This window comes from Pelobates fuscus, chromosome 11 (assembly GCF_036172605.1).
Source record: "Pelobates fuscus isolate aPelFus1 chromosome 11, aPelFus1.pri, whole genome shotgun sequence".
Lineage (NCBI taxonomy): Eukaryota > Metazoa > Chordata > Amphibia > Anura > Pelobatidae > Pelobates > Pelobates fuscus.
This window is the reverse complement of record NC_086327.1, coordinates 4,345,611-4,369,680: the sequence shown is the minus strand read 5'-3', so window position 1 is coordinate 4,369,680 and position 24,070 is coordinate 4,345,611. Positions and strand designations below refer to the sequence as shown.

Genomic DNA, 24,070 nt, shown 5'->3' with positions numbered 1-24,070 from the left:
AATGACCAAATGAGCTTTATCTTTCCAAATTTGATAATATAATTATTTGTTTTCCCAAATCAGCTCTGACATGCCCAGCAAACAGCAATTACAAGGTTTGCGCCGATGTCTGCTCTATTACATGTGCCGGCATCACTGATCTTGCCAAGTGCCCAGAAACCTGTGCCGAGGGCTGTGAGTGCAATGATGGATTCTTTTTCGATGGGCAAGGTTGTGTGTCTATGGACAAGTGTGGCTGCTTCGAAAACGGGAAATACTATCAGGTGTGCATGTCTTTGTGTTACATGTAGCATGAGCAAAGGTGGACACATTTGTTTTTATTCATGTTTGCATTTCTACACATATTATAGTATTCCATTAAAATGTCCATGTTTTATTTTTGTAGCCCAATGAAGAGGTGCTATCCAGCGACTGCAAAGAGATCTGCTCCTGTAGTCCAGTGGGTGGTGTGGACTGCAAACAAGCTGGGTGTGCGGCTGACGAAACATGTCAGATTCAAGATGGAATCATTAAATGTATCAGCAAAGGTAAGAAATTCTCTCTTCTAAAAAGAAATGTTCCATAGCTCTGAGCCTGGAACCAATAGGTTTTAAAAGTCTCCTCTTTTTCCTATTAAACATTTTTTTTTCATATGAAAGCAATTAAACTTATTCTAAACATTAAGTTCTTTGAAAATGAAATTGTTCATGTAAACAAAAGTTGGGTATTTCATGCTCTCACATCCAAGACAGTTTCATGTTTTTAATGATGGATACATATTTAGAGTAAGGATTAATACAGGCAAGAGGCAGATGTACACAGAGCTAAAATGTTCATAATTTTTTTAAAAATATTCCAAACGTTTAAATAAATAATTAACATTTTATTATACCCTCTCTGTAACTGGCTCAGGCCCATCCTGCACCACAGTAAAATGCCGAGCCAAGGAGAAGTGCAAGATGGATAATGGAAAACCAGTATGCATTCCAGAATATGTCACCTTCTGCCATGGAGTCGGTGACCCCCATTACCGTACCTTTGATGGCCGCTTCTATGACTTCCAAGGCACCTGCAGCTACACCATCGCCAAGAATTGTGGCATTGATATTGGTCTTACATCCTTCAACATTGTAGCCAAAAATGAGAACAGAGGGAACACACAAGTTTCCTATGTTAGCTATGTCACGGTTGAGGTGTATGGCTTCATTATATCCATAGTGAGATATGAAAATGGATTTGTGAGGGTAGGTATGCTTGGTTTTTTATGTTAGTGAAATAAAAATGTCATTGAGTTTTCTTTTTCATAAAAGTTGTCCTTCATATAAAGTGGGGGGAAATATAGGAAGCGAGTGTCATTTACTCTCTCATTAAAGACTTCAGGGGTTACAATAACCTAAAGAAAACTGTATTTTGGTTGAAGTATGCTTTACTGTGCACTGTGCACCCAAAAAGAAAAAAGGAAAAAAAAAGAAAGAAAGGAAAAACATCCCCGCAGCATGATCCTCCTTACAAGAGGAGTAGGGACATCCAGGAAGACAGGTAGAAGAGAGGACTTGGAAGGCATAGAGAGGAGCCATATCCTATTGGTTGTCTATCACCTGCATGCTATGTTTGCTGGTGATAGAGTCCCACAGTGCATTCCGAACTCTTGTTCTAGTCTGGCTAATTATACTGTGGGCTATATCCCCATATTTGTTTGTTAATATAGGTGATTTAAATTAGCCTTGAAACTGTATTTTTGTTTTTGTGTGTGCGCTTTTCCTTAGAAACATAAAAAATATTGAAACATAGAATGTGACGGCAGATAAAACCATTTGGCCCATCTAGTCTGCCCAATTTTCTAAATACTCTCATTAGTCCCTGACCTTATCTTATACCTAGGATAGCCTTTTTGTCTATCCCACGCATGCTTAAACTCCTCACTGTGTTAACCTCTACCACTCCAGCTGGAAGGCTATTCCTTGCGTCCACTAACTAAATATTATTTTTAAATCTAGGTAAGCAATGTCTACTGCTCCACCCTGATCTATTACATTAGTTACCCAATCAGAAAATTCAATAAGATTAGTTTGGCATGATCTCCCTAAAGTAAACCCATGTTGTCTCTGATCTTGTAAATCCATGTGATTTTAGATGTTCAACAATCCTATCCTTTAACATGGTTTCTATCACTTTCCCCTAGGCATGTGCATGGGGAAAACTTTCGGTTCGGTTCGGCATTCCGAAATTCGGGACTTCGCCAATTCGGCACTTTAACACTTCGGAATTTCGGCACTTCGGCACTTTAACACTTCCGCACTTCCGCACTTCAGCACTTTGGAAATTTGGCAACTTCGGCACTTCGGAATTTCGGAACTTCGGAATTTCGGGACTTCGGCACTTCGGGACCTCTTTTGCAGCCCCTTAGTAGATAACTCCCTAATTCCCACGGTATTAGGGAGTTATCTACCAAAAGGCTGAAAGACCTAAATTGGTCTTTCAGACAAATTTACTAATACTAAGTAAAACTTAGTATTGAGCTCACTGTTAAAAAAATTAAATAAAATAAAAATAGGGTCCCCCCTTTAATCTAAAGTGGGGTCCTATTGCCCCCCCCCCGGCCCCCACCCCTGAGCGACGGGTGGGGGCCCTACAGTAAAATAAGGGGGGACCTAATGTCCTCCCCCCTGGCCCCCAACCCTGAGCAGTGGGTGGGGCCTTAAATTATAAAAAGGGGGGGGACCTAATGTCCTCCCCCCTGGCCCCCACCCCTGAGCGGTCAGTGGGGGCCCTACAGTAAAGAAGGGGGGAGAACCTAACGTCCTCCCCCCTGGCCCCCACCCCTGAGCGGTGGGTGGGGGCCCTAAATACTAATTATGGGGGGGGACCTAATGTCCTCCCCCCTGGCCCCCACCCCTGAGCGGTGGGTGGGGGCCCTAAATGCTAATGGGTGGGTGGGGCCTTAAATTATAAAAAGGGGGGGGACCTAATGTCCTCCCCCCTGGCCCCCACCCCTGAGCGGTCAGTGGGGGCCCTACAGTAAAAAAGGGGGGAGAACCTAACGTCCTCCCCCCTGGCCCCCACCCCTGAGCGGTGGGTGGGGGCCCTAAATACTAATTATGGGGGGGGACCTAATGTCCTCCCCCCTGGCCCCCACCCCTGAGCGGTCAGTGGGGGCCCTACAGTAAAAAAGGGGGGAGAACCTAACGTCCTCCCCCCTGGCCCCCACCCCTGAGCGGTGGGTGGGGGCCCTAAATACTAATTATGGGGGGGGACCTAATGTCCTCCTCTGGACCCCACCCCTGAACGGTGGATGGGGGCCCTAAATAATCATAAGGGGGACCTAATGTCCTCCCCCCTGACCCCCACCCCTGAGCGGTGGGTGGGGGGCCCTACAGTAAAAAAGGGGGGGACCTAACATCCTCCCCCTGGCCCCCACCCCTGAGTGGTGGGTGGGGGCCCTAAATACTAATGGGTGGGGGGGACCTATTGTCCTCCCCCTGGCCCCCACCCCTGAGCGGTGGGTGGGGGCCCTTAAAAAAATACCCCCCCGGTGACTAGGGGTCCCCAAACCCCTAATCACCCCCTTCCCCCCTAAAAAAAAATGTCCCCCTACCTACCCCCCTCACCCTAAAAATAATGAGGGGGGCCTTTAACGAAGTACCTGTAAAAAAAATAAAACTTACCATTCGATGTTTTCTTTCTTCTAAATCTTCTTTTTTCAGCCCCAAAAAAGGGCAAATAAAAATACATTTGAACCGACGCAATAAAAAAAAAAAAAAAAAAGACTGCAAAAAAAAAAGAATCCTTCTTCACCCATGGAGGACTCCGCGCAGACTGAGCTCTGCAGGGCGGGGGAAGGCTTATAAAGCCTTGCCCCGCCCTGCAATTAGGCTCAGAGCACTCTGATTGGTGGGTTTAAGCCACCACGCTGTGTAATTTGACTCATAACATTCTGATTGGTGGATTAAGTAACCAATTGTAACGAAAATATACCCCAACTCGCAGGATTCAGGCTCGTGCAGCAGCAGGACGGCGCGTGGCTCGAAGAGAGGACCGCGGACGGCCCCAGGATAAGGTAAGTAACGCTACACCAATCAGAGAGTTATGAGTCAAATTACAAAGCGTGGGAAAATTCCAAAGAACTTTCCCACGCTGCGTAAAATGACACAGAGCACTCTGATTGGTGGATTTCAACCCAACCAATCAGAGTGCTGTGACAGGTAAATGTAGAGACTTACCTGTCAGTCTCTTCATTTACCTGTTAGAGCACGCTGATTGGATGGCTAAAACCCACCAATTAGAGTGCTCTGAGCCTAATTGCAGGGCAGGGCAAGGCTTTATAAGCCATCCCCCGCCCTGCAGAGCTCAGTCTGTGCGGAGCCCTCCATGGGTGAAGATGGATTTTTTTTTTGCGCTCGTTTTTTTTTTTTTTTTTATTGCATCGGTTCTTATGGATTTTTATTTGGGCTTTTTTGGGGCTGGAAAAAGAAGATTTAGAAGAAAGAAAACATTGAATGGTAAGTTTTATTTTTTTTACAGGTACTTAGTTAAAGGACCCCCCACCCTATTTTTAGGGTGAGGGGGGAAGGTAAGGGGGGTATTTTTTTAGGGGGGGAGGGGGTGACTACGATATTCAGTTTGTATAATTTTTTATTATTATCACTTTGTGGTGTACATACACAGTTTTTTTCCCTTGTTTTTTTTTTCTCTTTGTCTTTACTTTTGTATTTTGAGTGTTTATAAGGGAACACTTAAAAAACCTCAGGCACTCTGTGTAAGATAGCACTTATAGTTAACTCTCCTCTTTCTTCATAAATATTTGAAACTGTATTTTTGTTTTTGTGTGTGCGCTGTTCCTTAGTTTGAATTTTGTATATATTTTGGTCTTTGCACAGCACCACTATTTAGAAATGCATGTTCCGGATGTGCCCACAATTCCCCTTTTTTTTAGCTAATTATACTTGTTGTGGATCCAAATGTTGATTTTTATTATATTCAGAGGAAGCACAAATTATGATTTCAAGTGCACTTGGAGAAGCGAGAATTAGACACCAGACACCTGTTGGTATTCAAAATAAGCCTCTGACGTTTTATTCATCAGTATTTGCTTACGTGCAAATAGTCTTAGAACAGTAATAGGAAGGGAGTACAGATAAGACATAGGGATGAACGTCATGTACACATAACAAATAAGTTCCAAGGTAAGAAAGAACAAAAAGATTAGAGAAGAGACATCTCAGGTGTGGGCTCTCTGCTCCCGGAACTTAGACAAATATGGTCCTAAGTGTTGTGTTAAGCATCAAGCATTTCCTTTCCTGAGTCCAAGTTAGCCAATGTTAATATAGGATATCATTATATGACACCTACAAGCTTGAGCCTGGGAATCAAGATAAACACTATCACACCTGGAGTGGAGTTACACCTCTGGCATCTCGCTATGTACAGCATTTGAATCTGAAATGCTGCATATACAGACTGCAATTACCGTGACAATTTCAAATCCGTGAAGTGGTCATGGTGCTTGAAGTGACATTTTAAGTGGAATTATATACATTATATAACTTTAAAGAATACCTTAGATTGGTCTATGAATGTAAGATTTAATTATAAATATACGGTAGTGTAATAAGATCTTTACATTGGTACTGCCATAGAGAGTCACCTCACAGTCACCTCTTCTGTACCCGGAACTTATGTTCTGTGGTTACAACTGGATGATTCTCGTGCACCCCGTTTTTTGCTCTATACAAGTTTAAAGGTTAATCCAGACGTGGATCCCTTGCTCACGGTGCCTAGGGAGATACCAGCTATGCCTCACTGATGATGCCTAACAAGGCTGAAACGATCGTCTGGGGTGTCTGTATCTCTCGTGCAGAGGGAACTTGCTGACATTTCGGATATGGATTGCCCATATGGGTGGGACCAGTCTGATAAGTTTCAGAGATGTTCTCTCTGTAATGGCACAAGATGAGCTAAAACCAGCTTGAGATCTGAGCGGGGACCCACCAAAGGACAGGCTATTTCAGCTGCTGCCCGTTATCAGTATTCTCTTGCACCCCGTTTTTTGCTCTCTACAACTGGATGATGCCTTTGTTTTCTCCTTACAGGTAGATAACCAACGTCAGCGTCTCCCAATGAAACTTAATGATGGCCAGGTCCGCCTTTATCAGTCTGGGGGATTTGTGTTGATTGAAACGGATTTCACACTGAAAGTCTACTATGATTGGAACTCCATCTTAAAAGTGTACCTCTCCAGCAGCTACTTTGGAAGTGTTTGTGGACTGTGCGGTAATTTCAATGGAAATCCTGGTGATGACTTGATAACACCTGAAGGCACTATGGTAAGTAACTTAGTGGATTTTGGTAAGAGCTGGAAAGTGGAAGATGGAGACAGGTTTTGTTGGCACAATTGTAATGGAGAGTGCAAGACCTGCCCTCTAGATACCCAAAAAAAATATGAGGGTGAAGGCAACTGTGGACTTATCAACAAAGCAGATGGATCTTTCCGTCAGTGTCATGCAGTCCTTGATCCCAAAAATTACCTGGACAACTGTGCATATGACTTATGTATGAATGGAGGGTCCAAGCAGATTTTATGCCAGAGCCTAAAAACCTATGCTGAAGCTTGTCAGAAAAACAACGTTCAAATTGGAGAATGGAGATCCCTGTCTGGATGCCGTATGTATTGTCTATTTTGTTGATACGACTTTGGAATTATAACCATTTTCTATTGTGTGGAATGGTTACCATATGAACTTTTCTCGGAAATGTTTTATGTGTTTCCCATTGAATTTATGAGCATTGAAACACATTCATATCAATGGGTCAATGTTGCCCAAAGGCCTATCTTGCATTGCATCTCTCCCAATCTAGACCTCAATAACAGTAGTTCCCAACCCATTCCTCAAGGCACACAGCCCAGGATTTAGGTACTTACCAGTTCTGTTCCTACAGCGATATTAACAAAACATGAATCATTGGTGCCTTGAGGACTGGATTTGGAACTACTCAATAAAGCAAAGAAAGTACTGTGCTTAAAGATTTAAGTTGATGGACTTGAGGTTTTTTCAGCCTAGATCATGTACCTTTGTAGCCATGTACAGACAAGGAGTAGATTGTAGATTTACATACACACACAGAAAGTCTGATCTTACCAATAGCCCAAACATGTTTTTGGGCACAAGAGGAAATGCTTACTTCTAGTCTTGAAAGATGGACTATGACAGCATATTTTCATGTGCATGTTTACATAGAAACATAGAATGTGACGGCAGATAAGAACCAGTCTGCCCAAATGTTTCTTTACTCAATGGACATATTTCTGTATGTGTTCTCGGTACGCAGAATAAAAATATTCTAACAGCCTACTTAGATTAATGGAAAAAACTGAGCACTGAAAAGTATTTCAGAAAATGCTTATTTGAAAATCTGTTTGATTGCACAGTCTCCATCTTAAGAGTATTATGGTATTGACTGGGAACCTTGTCTATTTTCTCTGCTCTTTTTCCAGCACTGCAATGCCCAGCAAACAGTCAGTACAAGCTCTGTGGTGGAGCTTGCCCTAAAACCTGCAATGATGATGCTACACCAACTAAATGCTCCGATTCTTGTGTAGAAACATGTGAGTGTATGGAAGGATACGTGTTGGATGAAGGTAAATGTATTCCAAGTTCCAGCTGTGGCTGCATTTTTGAGGGTAAACTTTATGCAGCCAATGAAAAGTTCTGGGGAGACACTAAGTGTGAGAAGCAATGTGTCTGTAACCCTAGCACCAGAAAAGTTGAATGCAAGGCAACAAAATGTAAGTCTTCTGAGAAGTGCGATGTAGTCAATGGCATTCAGAACTGCTACCCTTTGACCTATGGCAGTTGCTCAGCCTCTGGAGATCCCCATTATATCACGTTTGATGGAACGAGGTATGATTTCCAGGGAACATGCATCTATCAGTTTGTGGGAGTTTGCAAGAAGTCCGATGATCTGGTGGACTTCACTGTCAATGTCCAGAATGACAACAGAGGAAGCAAAGTTGTGTCTTACGTCACTGCCGTGCAGGTGAGCATTTGGGACTTTGACATTGTCATCGACAGACGGTACAAGGACAAGATTCTGGTAAGTTCTCAAAATATTCACATTTGAATGGATTTTTAAGTGGTGGTTGGATTGCCAATATTATCATGGTATTATCTCCAGGTTTCATATGAAGCCATTTAGAAATGTTTTAATATAAACTAGGGTTGCATCTTGGTGACCAGGAATTGGTCATTTTGATAAATAAGGATTTAAACCTCCAACCAACACTGATCGCTGAGAGTGCTAAATGTGTGGATTACATTTGATTTAATTGTGCCATAACTTTTAAAATGTTGAATCTCTCTTTTCAGCTGAACAGAGTGTTAACCAACCTCCCATATATAGTTGACAATGGCAAACTGTCCATCTATAAAGAGGGCTTCCACTGCATTGTCCAGACACGCTTCGGGCTGAGAATCTCATTCAATTGGGAAAGTCATATTGCTGTAAAGGTTCCTAGCACATACGCTGGGGCACTCTGTGGTCTTTGTGGCAATTTTGACGGTGACACAAACAATGACTTCACAATGAAGAATAATCAAATTACTAATAAGCCTTTACTTTTTGGCAATAGCTGGAAAGTAAAACACATAACTGGGTGTTATGAAGAAGAGAACGGTGTCTGCTCCAAACTTGCAGAATTAGAACTGCGTTACACCAGTAATAAAGAAGGCTGTGGTATCCTTTTAGACAAAAGTGGACCTTTCCGTGAATGCCAAGCTAAAGTAGACCCTCAAGGCTACTTCAAGAGTTGTGTGTACGATGCTTGTTTTTATGAAGGTCGTTTAGATATTCTGTGCAAAATCATAGCCAGCTATGCTACAGCCTGTCAACAAGCCGGGGCTGTCATATACCCATGGAGATCTGCCAGGTTTTGCAGTAAGTAGATTTAAAAAACATAGCTATATGAAATAACAGACTGGATCAAAATACTATATATTGGAATACCTTATGTGAGGCTAACATTAATTTTCTATGTTTCTTTGTCATTTTGTTACCAGGTCCAGACTGTCCTAACAACAGTCACTATGACACTTGTGTATCGGGGTGCAGTCCAACCTGCCCCACCCTTGCTCCTCCATTGGGATGCAACCCTACATGCTCGGAAGGCTGCGTCTGTGATGATGGCTTTATACTGAGTGGTGGAGACTGTGTCCCGATTGCTCAGTGTGGATGCAATTATAACAACAAATACTATAAATCTGGTGAAATCTTTTACCCCAATGGATTGTGCAATCAGCAGTGTACCTGTACTGCTAGTGGCGTAGTAGATTGCAAGAGGTTCTCTTGTGGTGCCAATGAGGAATGCAAAGTGGTTGATGGTGTCCAGAAATGCCAACCTATTGGTTCTGCCCAGTGTTCTTCAGCAGGTGACCCTCATTATGTGTCTTTTGATGATCTTTACTTTGATTTCCAAGGCACCTGCACCTATACATTGTCAAAGACTGTCACAAGCAATGCCAATCTTGTTCCTTTTGCAATTAATGTGAAAAATGAGAAGTGGGGTGATGGACGAGTGGCAGTTACCAAACTGGTGGCTTTTGAAGTCTATGGATACAACCTTGTCTTACGCTATGATAACCGTGGCAGAGTGCTGGTAAGAAGATCTTAAATTCTGTTGTCTAAAATGGCAAGTCATTTCAATAAAAGCATATGAATGAGTTAAGTAGCCGGTATAAAAAAATTACAAAAACATATGCAAGTATCTCAACTTTATAAAGGTCACTGATAAATATCTTCTGTTATGTTTTAACAATCTATAATGTGTGTGTATATACTTTTTTTTTACCTAGATCAATGGAGTGCTCAATAACCTACCATTAACCTTGAAAGGTGGCAAGATCCGAGTTTTCCAACATGGTCTGAGAGCCATCATTGACACCGATATTGGTGTCCAAGTTAGCTATGATCTAGTTTATCATGTAATTGTCACTGTTCCAGGAAACTACAAAGGACAGTTGGGAGGTCTGTGCGGTAATTACAATGGTGATCGAAGAGACGAGTTCCAACAACCTGATAAGGCATTGGCTCCTGATTCCACCTCTTTTGGAGCCACCTGGAAAGTTCAGATCCCTGGCATTAATTGTGACCATGGCTGTGGAGCAGCTGGAAATCCATGCCCCGTCTGTGATAGCAGGAAAAAAGAAATCTTCCAAACCGATAACTATTGTGGCTTCCTAAAAAAACCTGATGGTCCACTGAGTGCTTGTTATGGAACTGTTAATCCTGATAACTATTTCAACAGCTGCCTCTTTGACCTGTGTGCTGGCCAGGGAGATAGCAAAATGTTATGCCACAGTATTCAGAGTTATGTTGCCGCCTGTCAAGCAGCTGGGGTCACTGTCCAACCATGGAGAACTGACGCCTTCTGTCGTAAGACTTGTTATTCTAAATCTTTTAATGAAAAGCTTAAGTTATATCTCTAGAATCTGATATATTTTTATCTAGTCATGTCCACAATTGAATATTTTTCGCAAAACTTTTAAAGTTATTTTTTCAAAATCTTAAAATATAATATATATATAATTCATTTCTATTTTTATTTTTTTAAATATCAAATCATTTAAAAAGTTTTATCCAGTAATATTTAATTATAATGTGATAGCGTATATTACAGGTATTATTTATTATTACAGCACATGATGTGCATCCTTGTAATGACCAAATTTGTTTACCTTTCAGTTCTGATAAAATGTCTCTTCATGTTCCCAAATTAGCTCTGACATGCCCAGCAAACAGCAAGTACAAGGTTTGCGCCGATGTCTGCTCTATTACTTGTGCCGGCATCACTGACCCTGCCAAGTGCCCAGAAACCTGTGCCGAGGGCTGTGAGTGCAATGATGGATTCTTTTTCGATGGGCAAGGTTGTGTGTCTATGGACAAGTGTGGCTGCTTCGAAAACGGCAAATACTATCAGGTGTGCATGTCTGTGTACCTAATGTGCATAATAGGTGGTGGACCTTTTTATATTCATGTTTGCATTTTGCACATGTTATGGTATTCCATTAAAATATAGATTTTATTTCTGTAGCCCAATGAAGAGGTGCTATCCAATGACTGCAAAGAGATCTGCTCCTGTAGTCCAGTAGGTGGTCTGGACTGCAAGCAAACTGGCTGTGCAGCTGATGAAACATGCCAGATTAAAGATGGAATTGTTAAATGTATCAACAAAGGTAAGCTGGAATAAGTAAATGCATCAACGAAGAATAGTTTACCATGAACTTTAAAATGCATGACATTTGTTTGGCTTGGTGGCATACCCTTCAACTTTAAGATAAGGGCAGCATTCTTCTTCTTGTATAATCTGTTAATATAACTATAATCAGACAATATCATCTTAGAATAGAGGCAAAACTAGAAACTACGGGGCCCCGGTGCGAAAATTACCCTGCCCCTACATCGTACCACCCCCAGTCTCCCCCATGTGTCACAAGTACGCCCCTCAACCCCTTCATGTGTCTCATTCACATCCCACAGAGTTAGTGTGTAGTGGTTAGGGGCAGGGCTGTCTTTAATATCAGTAGGACCCTGGGCAAAGCATTTTCTTGGGCCTCATGGGCAAAGCATTTTCTTGGGCCCCTTGCCTACTCCCTACTCCCTGGCATGCAATCGCACCTTTCATATACATATTTACAAAGACATATACACGGACAGACATACTGATACACACACATAACCTGACAGACACGCTGACACACACAGACACAAACACACTGTCAGACATACTGTCACACACACAGACACATACCCTGACAGGCATACTGACACACACACATAACCTGACAGACATACTGACACACACACACAAAGACATACACTGACAGACATACTGACATACCCATTACCAGGCATGCTGACACACACAGAGACTCACAAACTGACACACACATACACTGTCAGACATACTGAGACACACAGACATACACAGACATACACTGACAGACACACAGACATACTGACAGACAGAAACACAGACATACTGACACATTCACACTTTTAAATCTACTCCCCATTTCCTACCTTGAAGGATTGCTTCCCTGGTGTCCAGAGTGGTGGCTGAGGCTGTTGGGGGCAGCCCTCCTCCTCTCTGCTTCCCTGGTGTGGTCTCTCCCACGCGGCTCTCTCTGGGAGGAAGTGACTCATGGTGGTCACTTCCTCAGATGCTGCCAAAAAGCAAAGAGGTCTGTTAAAGGGCCACAGAGTGCAACCGGGCCCCTGCTTACAAACGCTGCATGGGCCACCCGGTGGGCCTCCTTATGTGCGTCCCCAAGATCCTGTGGATACTTAATATCAAGGAAGCTGCAATCCAAACTGGTTTTGGGATGCTTATGGTTGTGTGAGGGTCCCTTACAGCATGTGGCCCTTTAAGTGCAACATATAGCTCTGCATTTAATACTGGAAATGGTTAGAGAGACATTTTGTAAACCTAAGTTAACCCCTCGAGTGCCAGAGGCATGCCCAACACATTGCAAAACACTCATAGGGCTAATATTTAGTTGCCACCAGATTTCCCCTTTGCATTGCAGACCCCCATGGCAAGCCTAGGGGTGGGCAATGTGTTGTTTTGCTGTTTAATCTGCACTTTTTATTATCTGATCTGAAATCCCTGCTGCTCTTTTGCATCTTTTTATTAACCTGTTCAGTGCTGGAAGCCACTACAACTAAGTCTGCCCATTACATACCCAAAACGTTCCTGCCAGGCAATGTTTCACCAGGTCTTCTCTTAACCACTAAGTGACAAAGAAACATGTTAACTCTTTGTGCACTGCTTGTTATTGTGCAGGGAGCACACTGACACTCAAAGGGTTAAAACCACTGTCAGTAAATACTTTGTATGGAGAAACGGATATCTACTTTCAAACTGAAAAAAATAAAAAAAAATTTATGCAGAAGCTGAAAGGAAGAGCAAACACATTGTGATCTGTATCCTAAGCAGTGAATTGCAGTGAAAATGGCAATATTGTTAAAACAATAAAGGACTTGCTCTAAGAAATATATAGAAATATATCTGAATGATCACGGGATGCTTGCCAGAACTGGTAGAGAATTTTGCTTCAGTAATAAAATAGCAATTATATTTGTTTTAACTCTTAACTTGAGTGTCAGAGAGTGTGAAATGCTTTTCTCAGACACCTGGTACATACAGGGTTAATAGTGATTTGTTTATAAACTGAATATAGGAAGATCATATTAGGAATATTGGTCTTACTGCATGGTACAATAAATACATTGACATGGTCCAAATGTTCTTCTCCCAGCACTACACAATCCTTCTCCTCTCCCCTTTACATAAAATCTTTTAAAATGAAATCCTGATTACATATGGTGTACATCACTGGGTTCAAAGAGTTGTAACAGTATCCAAACCAGAAGAAAAATTATCAGGGGTGAACAGCTCGTACATATAGCATAGAGGGTGTTTGTAAAAGGATTGAAGGATTGCTTCCCTGGTTCTACAGAGTGGTGGCTGAGGCTGTTGGAGGCTGTTACTGGCAATTGGGACCAGCCCTCCTCCTCTGCTTTCCTGGTGTGGTGTCTCCCGCACGGCTCTCTCTGGGAGGAAGTGACTAACAGCAGTCACTTCCTCCCATGCTGCCAAAAAGAAAAGGGCCCCGGTTGTGCTGTTAAAGGGCCACAGAGTGCGACCGGGCCCCTGCTTATAAACGCTCACCGGGTGGCCCTTACTGCATGGGTCACCCAGTGGGCCTCCTTAGTGTGTGTCCCCAAGATCAGGATGCACCGGGGCCCATGGGTGGAGCACTGGGGGGGGAGAAAGTTGTTGAGGGCAGCGGGACCCACGAGGCAGCTGCCTTGGGCCCCCTAGAACTAAAAGGGCCCGGGGCAGCTGCCCCGTTTGCCCCGTGTTAAAAACGGCCCTGGTTGGGGGTGTTGAGTATGACAGTATTAAAAGGTTAATGAGATTGAGTGAGTGTAGAAGAGTGATGGAGAAAGAGCCTGACAGGATGTGGTGGGGATGAGTGCTAGAGAAGGTGAGTGTAATAGGGTCAATATGGCAGAGCGATGGGTGGGAGTATGGCATTGGTGAGTAGGGGATTGGAGTAGTTATTGTAAGTGTGGCAGGCTCAAGGTGTTGACAGTGTGTGGTTGGGTGACAGTTACACAGACACACAGGTGCATATACTGACAGACATGCAGATATACAAACACACACTGACATATATGCAGATACATACACTGACACACATGCTGATACAGACACACACACACACATGCAAATGCAGACACACAAATTAACATACAGATTCACAAACACATAAACACACATGCAGATATACACACACACACAGAATGACACTCCTATAGATACAAACACTGACACATAGATACAAAGACACTTAAGGACAAACATTCAAATACACATTCAAATACACAGAATGACACTCATAAAGATACATACAGATACGCATGCAGACAAACAAATACACATAGAAACACACACAGAAACACACATACATACAGAGACACACATATACAAACACACACATGCAAAATGGTTTAGTCACCCTCCTGTTTCCTACCTTTTTTAGGGGTAGGAATGGGGTCCATTGGCTCAGGCTGATGGGAGTCAGAGCTCCCACTATGACTCCCTCCTCTCCTCCTCTTCCTCGCCAGCCGTGCTCTGTGTAAGTTGGGACGAGTGACCGGGGCAGTCACTTCCTCCCAGATCTGACCTTATCACAGGGGGCCCGGTTGCTGCAGCGCTTACCGGGCCCTCTGGAAATACTGCCATCGAGTGGCCCTAACAGCATGAGCCACCCTGAACACGCAGCCTGGCAGTACTACTGCGCGGGCCGGGTCAGCAACATGGCCATGGCACCTTGGTCACAGGGGTCCACAGGGCGACCATGCTCCCTGAAGTGACTGGCCTGGTCTCAGCTACGACCCTTGCGACCACGGTAGTCCCGCCACTGTCTTGGAATGTATGTCTTGTGCTTCACTTTTTCAAATAAACTTTGTTTTCATGTTTACACATTTTTTTCATGAAATCTAGGGAATTGAACTTTATTTTGTATTGCACTAATAATAATTATACAATGTTTTCAGATCCATGCAAATCTGTAACATGTAGAGTCAAGGAAACATGCAAGATTCAAGATGGAAACCCAGTCTGTGTCCCTAACTATATTGGCACCTGTTGGGGATGGGGTGACCCCCATTATCACACATTCGACGGTTATAACTACGACTTCCAGGGTACCTGTACGTATATCTTGTCCAAGTACATTGGGAACGATCCCACTCTTGTGCCATTTACAATCGAGGAGAAGAATGATAACCGGGGAAGCCAAACCGTGTCTTTTGTCAGAACGGTTTCTATTTACACATATGGATATAAGGTTTCAATCCTGAAGGGTGAATCTGGTAAAGTCAGGGTAAGTTGAAACTGATTCTGTTTTAATGTATGGAGATCTCTGATATAATGGTATGGTTGGTTGTAGAAATGTTAAAAACCCATGCTAGAGGACTTCAGTAAAACATGACATTTGGCAATAAATGAAGACTAAAACCTTGGAAATTGTAGTTAGAAACATCCTTAAATAGGTTTTTGACCAACCCTACACCAACTCTATACCTTAAATGTAACTGCTCACTTGGGAAGTCATTTTATAGTCCTCTATTTTAGTCATAGTGTCTAAAAGATAATGCAACCAAAATTACTATAAAAAAATGCAAATCTTTTACACGTTGGAATACATCTCAAAGGAACCAAAAATATATTGACATAAGAATGTCAATGAACAAAAATATTAATGACATATTGTCTCAATTTTTCTTGTAGGTAAATGATGTCTTGACTAATCTTCCTGTGACACTGCTTAATGGAAAGATCACCATTAGCATGAGTGGATTCAATGCTGTACTACGCACAGATTTCGGTCTGCAAGTAACCTATGAATATAATTGGCATGTTGTGGTCACCCTGCCCAGCAGCTATTACGGGGCCACCGGTGGTCTGTGCGGTAACTTCAATCAGAATATCAGAGATGAATTAGTTGGCATTGATAATAAGCCAGTCACTTCAGTCATAGACTGGGCCAAGAGCTGGAAAGTCAATGACAGGGATCCATTCTGCTGGGATGTCTGCCGTGGAGTCTGCCCGACTTGTGATGACAGCAAAAAGAACCTGTATAGAAACAATGATTTCTGTGGTCTCATCAGTAAACCTGTTGATGGTCCCTTCAGGGAATGTCACGCCAAAGTTAATCCAGATAGCTTCTTCGACAACTGTCTCTATGACGTCTGCATTCAGGGTGGAGCCAAACAATTCCTGTGTCAAGCTCTTAATGCCTACGCCAACACATGCAGGAAGCAAGGGGTTCAAACCTATGACTGGAGGACACCTTCTGGTTGTGGTAAGTCAGGAATCTAAAACAATGTAACATTTAATATTAATGATCAATTGTGTCTGATTCCATCAACTGCTCTATTTCTCTACCTATTTCTGTCTCTCTATTATTAGATCATGATCAAATATAGTAAAAAAATATGCTAATATAATACAAAAAATTAGTAGTCATAGATGAAGCTTGACAAAGCTCAGTTAATGCTTAACAAAAATGTTCTTAATGGCTCATGAATCTCTTGTTTGAATTACTGTGAAAAATCAAGGCATTTCCTGTAATAGAATGTATATTTAATTTCAGCCCAGCCCTGTCCAGCAAACAGTCACTATGAATTCTGTGGAAATGCCTGTCCAGCAAGTTGTACTGATAGAACGGCCCCAGCTCGATGCACTGATGATTGCGTGGAGACTTGCCAATGTAACGATGGCTTTATCCTCAGTGCTGATAAATGTGTTCCGGTTGCAAGTTGTGGTTGTAACTACAATGGTGCCTATTACCAGCCTAACCAGGAATTCTGGTCTGATGACAACTGCCGTGTACTTTGCAAATGTGACCCAACTCTGGGAATGGTGACTTGTAAAGAAACAAGTTGTAAAGCAAGTGAGAGGTGCATGGTGGTGAATGGAGTCCGTGGATGCCAGCCCATTAGCTACTCAACATGTTCTGCTTCTGGTGATCCTCACTACACAACATTCGATGGCAAGAGATTTGACTTTATGGGTACCTGTGTATACCAACTAGTAGGAGTTACCTCTAGCGATGCATCTCTTACCCGGTTTACAGTCAACGTTCAGAATAACAACCGTGGAAACAAAGCAGTGTCTTACACTAAAGTTGTATCTGTTGATGTCTATGGTATGACATTAACCCTTAGCCTGGACTACCCACGTCGTATTTTGGTACGTACCATTACACATTCAGCTGAGAAAATATGTATAATGGGATAAGCAACATAATACATTAATATATTTACTAAACAAAGGAAGAGTTATTACGTAGAAATGTCACACGTGATCACTGGCTGGAACATAATATGTTTGTGGTTAAAGTATTACACATCTACATTATTAGTTTGAACAGTGTATGAAATTCATTCACATATTATTCAGAGATTCAAGGAGAATCTATTGATATTTACTTGTGTAAAAGTTTACAGCTAAAGTGCAATTAAATCACAACTAAAATTTACAGAACAAAATAATCCATTCATCATATTTAGTCTAAAAACACATAATTGTTCATTTTTTGTATATTAGCACAAGTTAAATCAAGGAATACTTTCTTGTTGAGTTTCCTTGTTTTGTCTTTTCCTGAAACTTATACAGAAGTCCCACTGACATGGAAATATATGCACTGGTATAAATGTATTACAAAAAAGTGTTCTTCTCACTAATTAGGGGGGAATAAGTATTGGACAATAAGGGGAAAGAGGAGAAACTGGTTGAAACAGCGGCACCATGGAAATGTGGGTACTGATTGAACGTTCATGTCACCCATATTATCATGATGCTGGCTTAGAGGATAATCCAAATTTGATAAATCACATTTTATAGAGCCCAACTCTTACTCAATATACTCATGATAAACCTGCTTGCTGAATTTTACCAGATACTATTCTAATTTGTTACATAGCTGAAAAGAGACTTGCGTCCATCAAGTTCAGCCTTGTTATTTTGCTTCATAATTCTCTTAACAATCCAATGAATCTGTTTATATTTTTTAGATTGATGGCATTGTAACTGCCTTACCATTCTATTATCAAAACAACAAAATTGCTGCTTACATCAGTGGCAGCCAAGGCATCATAAAAACTGATTTTGATGTGACCGTCACCTTTGACTGGAGCAGCTACGTCACGGTTACTGTACCAAGCACCTATTCCAATGCAGTTGGTGGTTTGTGTGGCAACAATAACAAGAATCCCAATGACGATTTCACCATGAAGACTGGAGGAGCGGCAGGCACTGCTGTACAGTTTGGTAATAGCTGGAAAGTGGCTGAAGTTCAAGGGTGCAGCCCAGAATGTACTGGAACCTGTCCACTGTGCACAGAAGCTCAGAAACAAGCATACAAGGCTGAAAAATACTGCGGGATCCTCACAAAGACCAATGGGCCTTTTAAGGAATGTCGCTCAGTCGTTGATCCAACACCTTATTTCAACGACTGTGTGTTCGACGCATGCCAATACAAAGGTCACTCGTCCTCATTCTGTACCGTTATAAGCTTCTACGTATCTGCTTGCCAAGATGCTGGCGTCAAGATCCAGGAATGGAGATCAGATGCCTTCTGTGGTAAGTTGTGTGTAACTTATTAGTCTGGGGCAAACATGTTCTCAATTTAGAATATCAAAAAGTGGTGTAAAAAATTAAAAGTGTAGTATTCACTAATGGAATGTGCCTCACGGTTCCACTGGTGTAAATGGCGATTAGGCCCATTTTTAGAACATAACTTTTAGACCACTTAGTTTAGAATAAAAAACATTGATAAATCTCTCCCAATGTATCATGGCTTATTCCAGAAAACAATAAATTGTATATTATGCATACCTTGGAAGAAATGATGGAAACTAAATACAATTATTTTACAGTGTACAAATAACAGAGCTTACTTCTAATTTAGAAAGTCTTCCCTATAGCTAATAAAAAGTGAATGTATTTTTAATCTAATTACATGTTCTATTTTTTTTCTTGCCTCCTATAGCACCATCCTGCCCAATAAACACTCACTATGAATTGTGTGGCGATAGCTGTCCCATTACCTGTCATGGTCTAGCTGCCCCTACCGGCTGTCGGTCATCTTGCAAAGAAGGCTGTTACTGCAATAATGGCTTCATGATGAGCGGTCACAAGTGTGTTCCCCTTGCCCAGTGTGGTTGTGTCTACCAGGGCAAATATTACCAGAAGAATGAAGTCTTCTTTGCTGAAGGCCAGTGCAATCAGAGATGTCAGTGTGGGGAGAATGGGATTGTCAAATGCCAGGCTGAAACATGTAAACCTGAAGAGGAATGCACAGTTGTTAATGGAGTGCGTGGCTGCCACGCAAAGGATTGTGGGCGCTGTGTTGCTAATGGAGACCCTCACTACATTTCTTTTGATGGCCTCACTTTTGACTTTCAAGGCACATGCACCTACATCCTCTCAAAGGTGGTGGCAGATGATCCCCGACTGGAGAAATTCTCTGTGGTGGTGGAGAATGAAAGCTATGGCAATGGCCAAGTTGCGGTGACAAGACTGGTTGTAGTGTATGTGTATGGCTACTCGGTGGCAATCGAAAGAGGAATGAAATGGAAAGTAAAAGTAAGTATACAGAAATATTTTATGAATGTATGTATTTGCTTATCAAATAACCTTGCTTATTCTCCTCAGTCCTATACACACTATTTTATATAATTTTGACATTTTGAAAGGAATCTACCAAAAATAAATACAAATGAATTATCAAACACCTACAACAATGCAATTTCATTTAAATGCATTTTTTTTCAATGTATTTAAACTTTTTAACCCCTTAAGGACGCAGGACGGTTCAGGACCGGCATCGGCATTTTTCCATTGCCGACTGCTGGCGGTCCTGAACCGTCCTAACTTTAAGATTTACTTACCCGATCGCCGTCGTTCCCCTCGGCGGCGATCGGTGGTGCTCCCATTGTGGGGAGACTGCCTGCAGCCCAGACAGTCTCCCCATGGCGGATTAGGACCCCTGGGGCCATGTGATCGCTCAACAGGGCGACCACATGGTCACAATAGGTGTCCATCTGTCTGCCTGCAGGGGGACTGTCTGTGCTGACAGGTTAAAGTTAATAAAAGAAAAATTATATATGTGTATATATATATGATATATAGACATATATTATACCTATATAATATATGTCTATATATCATATATATATAATGTCATACTAAGTGTATTTTTATATTAATATGTACATATATTAATATAAAAATACACTTATAATTAAATTGCACACATATATATATAATAAATATAATAACTATATATATTGTATATATATATTATTATAAAATACAAATAATAAGTTATTTAAATTAAATTAAACATGTAAAAATAATAATAAAATGTAAAAAAAATTATATATCTATACGAAATTTTATTCTAACTGTATTTTGATATTAATATATATATTTATATCAAAATACAATTAGAATGAAATTGTATATATATCTATGTATATATAAATAAATAAAAAGAATACGAACTAATCATATGTCCATATACAAAATTACACAAATAATTATATAAATATACACGTAGACTTCAAATATATAAATATGCATATATATTTAAATTCTACGTGCGTATTTATGTAATATTTTTACATAATTAAGTTATTTTATTGATTGAAATTTAAGGGACCTGCCTGCCAACCCAGGCCGAAAGTCCAGAGAATTTAATTTGCTAGCACTGTATTATACCCTGTAACGTTCTACGACACCCTAAAACCTGTACATGGGGGGTACTGTTTTACTCGGGAGACTTCGCTGAACACAAATATTAGTGATTCAAAACAGTAAAACATATCACAGCGATGATATTGTCAGTGAAAGTGACTTTTTTTGCATTTTTCACACACAAACAGCACTTTTACTGATGATATAATTGTTGTGATACATGTTCCAGTTTTGAAACACTAATATTTGTGTTCAGCAAAGTCTTCTGAGTAGAACAGGACCCCCCATGTACAGGTTTTATAGCGTTTTTGAAAGTTACAGGGTCAAATATATGGGTCAAATATTTTTACATTGAAAATGGCCAGGTTGGTTACGTTGCCTTTGAGAGCGTATGGTAGCCCAGGAATGAGAATTACCCCCATGATGGCATACCATTTGCAAAAGAAGACAACCCAAGGTATTGCAAATGGGGTATGTCCAGTCTTTTTTAGTAACCACTTAGTCACAAACACTGGCCAAAATTAGCGTTCAATTTAGTTTTTTACTTTTTTCACACACAAACAAATATGAACGCTAACTTTGGCCAGTGTTTGCGACCAGGGCCGCCACCAGAAATTTTCGGGCCCCTAACAGAACAAATGGTCTGGGCCCCCCCCCCAATTCACAAAAAGTGCAAATAAATAATAAATATAAATATCAAAACAAACAAATAACGCAGGAAACAATGAGCAAATATATACAACAATGTGCAAATAGTGCAGTGCAAACAAATGTTACACAAATTGACTTGCTCTATGTGTTTTAATACAACTTACCAATGTAGTAATCTTCAGATGTCCTAGGAAGTTACAAGCACGTACGTGGTCATGTAACAGGCAGAAATACTCACCTTTCAGGAAAATTGCAGGTGTCCATCAGTCGCAAGGTCTGAGCAACAAGAAACAAACACACACACTGATGCACAGAGAAACACACAAACAAACAAACATTCACAATGTGCATTTGGCTCTGTGTATTTCTAAATGTGTCTGAGAGTGTGTGTCAGACAGCAAGTATCCTTGTAAGTGAATGTGTGTCTCTGTGAGCATGTGTGTGTCTGGGACCATGTGAGCAAGTGGAAGCTCGTATGTATGGGGGGCTGATTGTGATCTTTGTGCATTGTGTTTATGGAGAAGCTATATTTCATGACTGTGTATGATTACTGTCTTCAGGGTGTAACTGTGAAGGGGGAATATAGGGTTAACTTGGCAGAGTAAGTGTGACAGGCAGGAGCGTATTAGCCGCGAGGCAAACAAGGCATTTGCCTTGGGCGGCATTTTCCAGGGGGCGCCTGAGTTTTGTCCTGCCTAGGGCAGCACAAAACCAGGATACACCACTGGTGACAGGGCGAGGGGCGTGAAAGAGACAGGGGTGGGGGTGAGTGTGACAGAATGAGAGAAGTAGAGTGTGACAGAATTGGGGTGAATGTGGGGCTTAACCCCTTAAGGACACATGACATGTGTGACATGTCATGATTCCCTTTTATTCCAGAAGTTTGGTCCTTAAGGGGTTAAAGTGACAGGGTGAGTGTGGCAGGGAAAGATTTGGGGATGAGTGTGACATAGTTGGAGGAGGGAGTGTAACAGGATGAGGGGTGTTAATAGAAACAGAGAACGTGACGGCAGATAAGAACCATTCGGCCCACCTAGTCTGCCCAATTTTCTAAATACTTTCATTAGTCCCTGGCCTTATCTTATAGTTAGGATAGCCTTATGCATATCCCACGCATGCTTAACCCCTTAAGGACCAAACATCTGGAATAAAAGGGAATCATGACATGTCACACATGTCATGTGTACTTAAAGGACCACTATAGTGCCAGGAAAACATACTCGTTTTCCTGGCACTAGTGCCCTGAGGGTGCCCCCACCCTCAGGGTCCCCCTCCCACCGGGCTCTGGGGAGAGGAAAGGGGTTAAAACTTACCTTTCTCCAGCGCCGGGCGGGGAGCTCTTCTCCTCCGATCCTCCTCCTCTCCTCCCATTCGGCTGAATGCGCACGCGGGGCAAGAGCTGCCACTAGAGGCTTTGAGGGCTGGATTAACCCATTTATAAACATAGCAGTTTCTCTGAAACTGCTATGTTTATAAAAAAATGGGTTAACCCTAGCTGGACCTAGCACCAAGACCACTTCATTAAGCTGAAGTGGTCTGGGTGCCTAGAGTGGTCCTTTAAGGGGTTAAAGGGACACTCCAGTGCCAGGAAAACACTGCAGGTCCCCTCTCCTTCCCACCCCCCATCCCAAGTTGCTGAGGGGGTTAAAACCCCTTCAGTGACTTACCTGTATCCAGCGTCGATGTCCCTCGGCGCTGGGTCAGGATCCACTCACGCTCCTCCCCCACCGACATCAGACGGGGAGACCTATAGAGCATGCGCAGCCGTCGGCGGGGGAGACGCACACAAACAAACGCGCATTAGACCTCCCCATAGGAAAACATTGAAAAATGCTTTCAATGCTTTCCTATGGGGATTTCAGCGACGCTGGAGGTCCTCACATAGCGTGAGGACGTCTTGTGCCGTTATAGCACACTTTTCATGTGCTATAAACACAGAAGTGTCCTCTAGTGGCTGTCTAGTCTAGAAGACCGCCATTAGAGGAGTTAACTCTGCAAGGTAAATATTGTAGTTTATGAAACTGCAATAATTACACTTGCAGGGTTAAGGGTAGTGGGAGTTGGCACCCAGACCACTCCAATGGGCAGAAGTGGTCTGGGTGCCTGGAGTGTCCCTTTAAGGAGGATTAATATTCAGGTTCAGTGTGACATGGTTGAAGTGGGAATCAGTGAGTGTGACAGCATTTTGTGCTAGTGTGGCATGGTTGGAGGATGGAGTGTGACAGGATTGAGGGATTATTATGACATGGTGAGTGTGGCAGAGCGAAAGGTGTTGAGTGTGACAGGATTGGATGTATTAATGTGAGTGTGGCAACGTTGTTGGAGGGGAGTGTGATACAGGATTAGCAGGGATAGATGTGAGTGTGGCATGGTAAAGGGGATGACTTTGTGTGGGGGTGAGGGTGACAGTGAGTGAGTGGAGGTGTGGGTAGCAGTGATTGCGGGAGGGTAGCAGTGAGTGGGGGAGGTGAGGGTGGCAGACTGGCATTGAGTGGGGGAGGGGATGGTGGCAGTGAGTGGAGGGAGATGAGGGTGGCAGTGAGTGGGGAGGGTGGCAGTGATGGGGGGAAGGGAGGATGGCAGTGATGGGGGGAAGGGATGGTGGCAGTGATG

The 24,070-nt window shown here is 42.3% G+C and overlaps 1 protein-coding gene across 1 annotated transcript in view; it reads left to right on the top strand.

The window, feature by feature from the left end:
- The first annotated feature begins 888 nt into the window (after positions 1-888).
- LOC134577691 (IgGFc-binding protein-like) overlaps positions 889-24,070 on the top strand; it is a 119,736-nt gene continuing 96,554 nt past the window's right edge. Inside the window, exons 1-13 of the mRNA XM_063436552.1 lie at positions 889-1,227; positions 6,073-6,648; positions 7,472-8,070; positions 8,343-8,910; positions 9,033-9,628; positions 9,825-10,404; positions 10,749-10,948; positions 11,063-11,204; positions 15,097-15,425; positions 15,833-16,406; positions 16,698-17,296; positions 18,121-18,688; positions 19,098-19,693. Of these exons, the coding sequence (XP_063292622.1) occupies positions 939-1,227; positions 6,073-6,648; positions 7,472-8,070; positions 8,343-8,910; positions 9,033-9,628; positions 9,825-10,404; positions 10,749-10,948; positions 11,063-11,204; positions 15,097-15,425; positions 15,833-16,406; positions 16,698-17,296; positions 18,121-18,688; positions 19,098-19,693 (6,216 nt within the window). The 5' untranslated portion in view covers positions 889-938. The remainder of the gene's footprint in view (positions 1,228-6,072; positions 6,649-7,471; positions 8,071-8,342; positions 8,911-9,032; positions 9,629-9,824; positions 10,405-10,748; positions 10,949-11,062; positions 11,205-15,096; positions 15,426-15,832; positions 16,407-16,697; positions 17,297-18,120; positions 18,689-19,097; positions 19,694-24,070) is intronic.